This window comes from Gopherus evgoodei, chromosome 1 (assembly GCF_007399415.2).
Source record: "Gopherus evgoodei ecotype Sinaloan lineage chromosome 1, rGopEvg1_v1.p, whole genome shotgun sequence".
Taxonomy (NCBI): Eukaryota; Metazoa; Chordata; order Testudines; family Testudinidae; genus Gopherus; species Gopherus evgoodei.
Genome location: NC_044322.1, coordinates 148,129,303 through 148,137,957, shown reverse-complemented (window position 1 = coordinate 148,137,957; position 8,655 = coordinate 148,129,303). Strand labels below are relative to the sequence as shown.

At 38.5% G+C, this 8,655-nt stretch overlaps 1 protein-coding gene across 2 annotated transcripts in view; it reads right to left on the bottom strand.

Moving 5' to 3' along the window:
- Positions 1-4,918: 4,918 nt before the first annotated feature.
- The window catches only part of IL1RAPL1 (interleukin 1 receptor accessory protein like 1), a 1,148,381-nt gene continuing 1,144,644 nt past the window's right edge, over positions 4,919-8,655 (bottom strand). For both annotated transcript variants that reach the window (XM_030575237.1, XM_030575247.1), the window contains one exon: positions 4,919-8,341. In XM_030575237.1, coding sequence (XP_030431097.1) covers positions 7,623-8,341 — 719 coding nt within the window. In that variant the 3' untranslated portion in view covers positions 4,919-7,622. The remainder of the gene's footprint in view (positions 8,342-8,655) is intronic.

The following is an 8,655-nucleotide window of genomic DNA, read 5'->3' as shown; positions in this document are numbered from 1 at the left end:
TTGTCCATTTTGTCTAGTTATCTATTGAACGATGCATAGTAATGGCCTCTATTTTACCTAAAATTACCTACCTATCGCAATTGTGCACAAAGGCTCCAATCCTGCAAAGATTTATGTATGGGCTTAACTTTGTGCACTGTGAATAGTCTCAATGGGTAAAGTTAATCATGTGCATTAAGCTCTCATCTTTGCAGGACTTGGGCCTTAGGATCTGACTCAAAGTGAAGTCAATAGAAAGGTTCACAGTAAATTAACTGTTAAAAAAAAAAGCTGAGACATAGCATCCTATTTGCATATTAGTGTCCAGCATTACCATTTCATACAATCAAACTTCAGGGGGAAAAATGCACTCAAGTCAGGGGCGGCTCCAGGCCCCAGCACGCCACCGGAGCGGGGCGGGGGTGATGTTTGAAGTCATGATCAGATCCATTGTTTGTTGTATCCAGAGGCTGATTATGCAGGTATGTAAGGGCTTAATGTGGCAAAGGGAGGCAGCAGAAACAATTAACTTTTGCTGTGGAGTGGGGAGCAAAACAAGCAGCCACCTGCACAGGACAACTTCACACAACCTCTGCTCTAGAGATGTCACAAGATACAGCCTTCAAAGGGAACTACAAATAAGGAAAAGCGGGCATGTCACTCCTCCTTCCCCACCCCAAAGTGAGCATGACTGGTAAGTCAGTGTACAATAAATATCTACATGGTCAAAGGTATGTGGAATGGAACCAATGGAATGGTGCTTTGGCTTCCTTTTCCTTCCCAAATCTATCCATACCTAGCAGTGGGCTCACTACAAGTTTGCCTTGGCACTGCAAGACATGCAGAGCATTTTCGTGTGAGCAAAGCCATTTTACTTGGATTTAGTCTACTTTTACAGGATCCGGTTGGTACTGTTTTATTTTACAGCGCTGTGAATGATTATATGATTGGATATGTATCTTTGGAGAAAAAGCACATGCAAGTGCGTTTCTATTTGTTGAAACCACTTCTCTTCTTGAGAGTCTATACATCTTGTAAAGGGTTGCATTTTTACATTTTAAATGCTTTTGCGGAGGTAGAAATGAGTTCAGTAATCTAAAATAAGAAGCATGATTTCTTTGTAATTTTTGCAAATTAGAGACAATAAGAAAGCTGTGTGGATGTTTTTCTCTTTACTTTGTATTTACATAATTGTCACCATTTGATGCTTTCTGGGTTTTAGGAAGACCAGTGTACAACATTCTAATGTGATGCTAAAGTTACATGTATAATACAAATTGTTTTAACTGTCTACTTATAGTGTCCCCAAGTACATAATTAGAGCAGCAATGAGCTGTTCATCACAGAATTTTAATGCTGGCAAACAATTTCTTCCAAGTTTGTAAGTTCACTGCTGTTCACCTGTTAAGCTTGTAATGAAGATTTTTAAATTTTTCTTTTTAAAAGAACCAAACATACACACACATACACTGTTGTTTACCTGTCACACAAGCATTGTAAAACAAATTTAAAACAGGCTCCCAAACAACAGCCTACAGCATTGCTGGGAAAATCAATCTATGCTAAGAACTGAAGCTAAAACAATAAGGTAAATCATAGGAACTAGTCACCGCATCATTGTTTTATGCAGGGGTGTGTATGAACCAGAGAAAGATTACACACTGAGGCTTAAAAGAAAGGGATGTTACCCCAAAAGGGCACTGTTAAGACATTGGGGATGAAGAAAAGGGTGTGAATTGTGAATACAAGTACTTTTACAAATTAAAAAGCTGCTCCTGCAAGTGACATCTACTCACCCAAATAGTCCCACAGGTAAAGAATGTTCATATGAGCCAAGCTTGAAGGATGCACCTCAAGCTTTGTGTTTTATTTGAGCACTGTAGAGACTGCAAGGTAAATGAAGGGGGTGGGGAGCAGAACAGAAGGAATGAAGGTTAAGATCAGGAGCAGTGTGGTGTGGTTGGAGCACAGGCTGGGAGTTATTTGTCATCACACTTTTGATGCTTTCATCTTAACTTTGTAACTTGCTGGGCTCAACCATAGTGCTTACCATGAGTACTGAAAAGACTGGGGGAGGCACAATCCAGTTCCAAGTCTCCCTGTTGCGTTGAGGGAAAGGACCTATGCTGAGCCTATAGCTGACCAGCATATGTCACTCAGTATGCTGGTGCAGATATGTTGGCCCATTTGTTGTGGCAGATGGAACAAAGGCTCCATCTGGTTTCCACCCTGACACAAGCGAGCAAACAGGGACCTTACGCTCCTTGAGTCCCTTGAGCTGCTGTGCAAGCCAGGTGATGATTTACCCCTCTACCTCAGTTTGCCATCTGTAAAGACACAATTTCCCTAGCCTCCTCCGAATTGGTTGTGGAGATTAATTAGATAACATTTGTAATGTCATTTGAAGATGTGAGTGTGATTATTGGGTATTTATTTTTCCTGAAGAACTGATATTTATGCTATTTATATTCAGGGATGAAGAGAAAACTAAAATTTAATTAAAAGAGGAGGTAAGGTTTTAAAAAGCAAATTAATTTTATCGTGAACATTTATGTTCGCCCCTTGTTATATCTGACACCAGTCAGGGAGAAAATGGCATCTGCCAAACTAAAATGAAATGAAAATCTTAGTTTAACTGCTGTAGTGTGGGCCTTTCTATAAACCATGTATTGGATAGGGATTGTGTACTTCATACAACATTCAAAACTAGCTGCCAGAATTCTTGAAAGCCTTGCAACCTTAACTCAACAGAAACAAAAATGTTTTAATCAAATACTGGTTGGTTATGTAAAGATATTATTGAGAATATTGACTATAATATGTGAGCATGCTGTTAAGCTTCTGAGTCAAGTTTCTTATTGTTACAAAGAGGATACCTTCCTAGGACAAGACCTTAGCACTATATGAATTGTTTAGGCACATTAGGGAGAGGTTTAATTTTGAACCACATACCAAACTGTTAATATGGCCACATCTTTCCATTTTTTTTTTTTACATTTTCTTGTTACTCAGTGTGATATAATGCACTGAAGTCTTGCCTACCCAGCTCATAGACACTATTAGTAAGTACAAAGACCAGACTTGATCTCAAACAGAATTAAAACCAAAACTGCAAAGAAAAAAAATCTTAATGTTCATTTCTATTGGTTTTACTTCCAAAGGCTCTGCAGATTCTGGAACACCAACCAAAGCTCAGTTAGAGAAGTGTGATGCTGCCTTGTCCTCTTTCGGTGTTACGTCCAGTGTCAATGGGGAACTGTTCAGCAAAATAACATGCCCTAAGAGACAGCACGGTATCAATGCTGAATTCAACCTACAAAACCAGTGATACTACTGAATCATACATGAAGGGTGTAATGCTCATTCCTCCTTCTCCACTCAGTGACTATTAACAGAGCTAGAGCTGTGGCAGAGATAAACAGCTAAGGAACTTGAAACAAGCATTATGTAGGGAGATACCAAGTGTTATGAAACTGCCCATGTTTGTCTAATTCCAGCCAAACAAAGCTCCTGTTCAGTTATGAAGAGGGGTAGAAATGTGGGCAGGGAGGGTAAGAATGAAAATAGTTGTTGTGGATCATGCATTAAGCCTGTTATGGAGGAAGATTGTTAGTGCCAACAAAATTTTGTCTCCCTCTGTGGATTTGTGATTTTGTCTCCCTATGGATGATTCCCCAACAACTGTGTGTGCTGCTGGGTTACTAGCAAATGCAAAAGTATTCAGCAGTGTGCCAGATACCAGGGCTGAATTTGTGACACTGTTGATCCATTTGCAGAATGTGGCACATGCCAGTTGCTTTATGTAGGTTGGACTGAGTTGCAGCTGGACTTCATAACAGAGAATGTCCATAACCCAATTAAGAAACAGGCTGATGTTTCCCCTTTCTCTTACCTTGAGTTTTATTCCATTGGCTTTTCTTAGTGTCTGCTTTATTGTAATTCTAATAAAGTTTTTCCAAGGTTGGTAGACATAATTTTTTTTTTTAAGTTTGAGAAAAAAGGAAGCCTGCTCATCGAGCTTTTTTCCCCAAATCTCATCGCTCAATCTATAATGTAAATGAATCATTAATGCATGCAAATTCAACTAAAATGTGCATTTTAATCCAATAAGTATAACAGGTTTTCTAAATATGTAGAGTCTGATTATCTGCCATTATGTAATGTCTACTTCATTTTAACAGCTGGGTGCTAACAGAAAATGCAAGAATTTTGCATCTAAGGCTAAAAAATGTGTAACCCGAGCAACAGCCATCCTGAAAGAAAAAATGCCAAAGTGTTTTATGATGTAGACTCCTGGGGTGAAATCCTGGCCTCACTAATGTCAGTGGGAGTTTTGTCACTGACTTCAGTGGGGAGGTGTCAGAATTTTATCCCATCGTTAGTTGTAAATACATTTTCTTTTCTGATCCATTTTTCCTGATTCTCCTCTCACTTAAACCAGTTTTTACACTGGGTTAACTTCATCAACTGCAATAGAGTTACACCGATGCAGCTGAGAGCAGAATCAAGCCCAGAGATACTTGTTATCTTCAAAATAATCAGCTGCATGCTGTGCAGTCCTCCCTTTCAGTAAAGCTGTGTTTGAACCTCTATAAGGATGTTTATAGCGAGTTTCCATGGGGCGGGGTGAGAAAGTCCTTTAGCTTTATATCAAGGAGTAGCCCTATAAGAGAATCCTATAATGTGGAGCACCGTATCTAGATACTTCATGTGCATCGACTCCATATACATACCCACAATTAGTGACAGATGGAAACCAGGCATAAGAAGTTTTGTCCAATCACCACACTACAATTTTCAAAGGTAAAGTGCTTTTTTTTTTAATGGCTAACCCTTGCACTTGGCTGTTGCATGCACACTTCAGACGGCATTATCAAAAACTAGAACATCTGAACCAAAAAAGGATGGAGCTTAAGCACTAGGGCAAATTAATTTTTTTTTCCTTTTTATTTTGCGTTCTAACAGAACTTTTGTCAAACATAGAGCACGTGAACACATGACAGTTTCCTTCACTGTTTCTCACACAGAGCTGTTTATAGAAGAGGAACACCTGGGAGGAATGTTTCTAAAGCCATAGATAGTTTCTCCATGTATTTCTTTTTTCATTTGTTTTGTTTTTGTTTAATAATATGACAAAGCATAATAAGAAAACTTTTCTTAAATAGTGTGAATATCAAATAGTATCCATCAATCCCTGAATCATGCTATTCAAAGTGCTTAAATCTACACTAAAAATAGAACAACAAAAAAGTACCCCCAATGTGGATAAAGAAACACCTACCAATGCCTAGAATGTGACTGCCGCCAGGTTGTTACACTCTATATTTATTCCACATCCCAATCTTCATCTTAAAAAATATAAAGGGGAGGGACGAGGGAAAGATTTTACAATATTTTAATTTTTCTGGGTATTGGAGGAATTTAGAATCCAGTCAAATGAAGTTAAATGCCATCAGTTCCTGGCAGGCATCTATAATATAAAATAAATAACAACTGTCTTACAATCTGAAAATAATCAAATCTGTAAAGCTGTCTTGAAATTCTATCTGCCCTGGCAGCTTCATTTCCATTTTGTGGATATTTGGCACATGTCCAGGGGGACATAATTGAAATAAAGAACAGATTGTAGAAAAGGACCCAAGCGAATTGTCAGAAAAAAACATTCTTCAGCAAATAAAAGTCAGTGCAGATCCCAAAGCTCCTTTAACTGGGTATGCAGATACTGAGAATTCGTGACTGTTACAATATAATAGTCATTCCTCAGACATTGTCAATATTGACTTACCCCCACACACGCCCACAAACTGCAGGTTACACATTTTTGACCAATCACATCTTACTAATGAGACCAAAATATTAAAACTTGTATTTTTTTGAATATAGTGATAATAAGAATGAACAAATCACACAACATCCATTATATTGGCCAAAACCAGTCAGCTGTTAGGAAAATCCCTAACAGGTAATGAGTTGCTGAAATAATTAAAAAGCTGCTTCCTAATGTTCATGTTATATTGTTATATTTAAAAAAAAAAAAAAAAAGAGGGCTAATCCTCTGCTGATGGTCATTGGGCCACCTCCACTAGTTCCATTTACACCAACAGAGAATATGGCCTTTTAAAAGAAAAAAAATCTAACTCCACTCTTTAAATTTTCTAAAATGGAAAGTGACTTTTGCATCATTTGAATATAAATATAGACAAGATCTTTATTCCATTAGTTCTAGAGATATCAGAACAGGGATTTTTTTTTTTTAATCTGGGAGCAATGGCACACATGTAATCTGCAATCCTCAAAGATGGAATCATGCATTAAAAACTAAACTAGTTTGTTTATTTATTCAATAAACTTAATGGTTTTTAATGCTTCCATGTCCAATTTCAGTATTAATATTGTATAAATAAATGTTTATTCTTACAACACTGATGTTCGTTGGTATTCATAATTTCTTTTTTTGCTACCTGAGTTCTCATTTAAATCACCTTGAAATCAATAAGGTTTTACTTATTGTAACAAGCTAAAACAAAATATAAAAATGCTCAAATGTGACTATATCATTGATAAAGTAATTACAGTGATTGGAACATTCAAATACAAGGGGAATCCATACTAAGCTGGAAAGAAATGTTTTGCTCTTACTTTTTAGAAAAATCCATTTTCTATAATACAATGCGACAAACCATAGTTGATATTTGTCCTTCTACTCCCCTTTAGTTTGGAAGCCATCCTTGTAAATCTCAGCAGGATTTACTGCACTTCAACACCGATTACCTTACCTATTACCTTACTTGTCTGACAATTGCAAATAACCTCATTTGCAGAATTTGAAGAGGGGGGAAAGAAAAAGTCAAAGGCTTAACAAAAACAAGCATTCACACATTCACACTGTTCCAGAAGTGATCGAATTAGGATTGTTGCTTTATATAAATAAAAGGGATACAAATCAACGCATCATAAAACAAAAACAAACTCTACTTTCTACACACTCTGTAGTGATTACTGTGAGGCAATTGATACATATTGGGTATATCTTGTCTGACAAGCATTTACTGGGTTAAATGTTAGATGATCAGAATGTCTGTAGTGTTACCCAGCATGGAACCATCATAAGGGGAGGCGGGAGGAAAAAGTGTTGTCATGGGATAAGTAATGAAATTGGAGCTCAGAATGATTGGCGGGGTCCTCCTAAGAACAAAGGTTCTTCGAAATGGTGAAATGCAGCAGGCATGGCCTTCATGTATCAGGCTAGGCAGGCCAACAAAATGGATGGTGCTTCTGATATTAACATAGCTTCGTCCAAGCATTCCCAAGAAATGTTTAAAAAAATTCTAAAACTATACTAATGGAGCAAAAAAGATTTCCTATCTATACAGCAGTCTCTTCATTTAAAAAAACTGTAATATACAAATTCCAGTGACGTATAAAACAAAGTCAAAAATGTGAATGGCAAGAGACATGGGTAAAACAGGAAGACTGATGCTACAAAGAAACTGCAAAAAACATATGTACAAGACCCTGTTTTTCCTCATATTTTATAGATTGTAATGCATGTTTAACAGCAGCAGTCGAGGATGTAGTTCCAGGCACCAGACTGCACACTTAGCTCCTACTCCAGGGGGGTGGGGTCCCCCTTTGCATTTCTGTCACCAAATAACACTTGATATACTGGTCTCCCGTGGCAAGAGGGGTAGTATTGCACTGTTTGTGTGAGCCTCATCTGGATTCTGCTCTCTGTTAGTTTTTGTCTGCAGCCGCTGCCCATTGATAAGTGTCATAGGGATGTTGCAGTAGGTATGCTGGTTACCTATTGAGGTAAGAGGCAGGGTGCCAGTAGGAGGTACATCGTATTCATAGCTTCTATAATAGTGTTTCTGGCGCATCTGTGAATGATACGTATTATGAAAGGTGGAGCGCAGATCTGGATGGGCAGTGGCAAGAGCAGTGGAGGTGGCAGCAGCCATTGAAATTGCTGAGACCGTCTGCAGTTCCCCAAAGGGCCCCTGCTCACTGACATCTAAAACCTGCTCATGTGTGATGGGTTCTATCCTCTTAAAAGGCATTTCGTACTGTAAACGTTTCCAGAATTTAGAATTCAACTTGTTGCATTTTGGTCCATGCCACTTAATGACAGTTAGAAGCTTGATGGTATGTTTCAGGGCCTCGACCTCCTGGTAGTTCATAATTCCCCGGAGTTCACTGCATTCAATCAGTATCACTTTAATTTCTCCAGTGACTAGCATGTTCCGAAGCCTGGTTTCCAGTTCGAAGATACTCCAGCCTCTCCTTACTACATAATTTGGAGTCATGACGATGATCAGTCGCTTGCTTTGGTCTACACATCTTGCCACATCTTCAATGTAGGCTATAAAAAAAGACAAGTATCAGAGGGTAGCCGTGTTAGTCTGGATCTGTAAAAGCAGCAAAGAATCCTGTGGCACCTTATAGACTAATAGACGTTTTGGAGCATGAGCTTTCATGGGTGAATACCCACTTCCTCAGATGCATGAACTGCAAATTTGACACCATCAGCTCAGGATTGAACAAAGACTGTGAATGGCTTGCCAATTACAGAACCAGTTTCTCCTCTCTTGGTTTTCACACCTCAACTGCTAGAACAGGGCCTCATCCTCCCTGATTGAACTGACCTCGTTATCTCTAGCTTGCTTGCTAGCACAC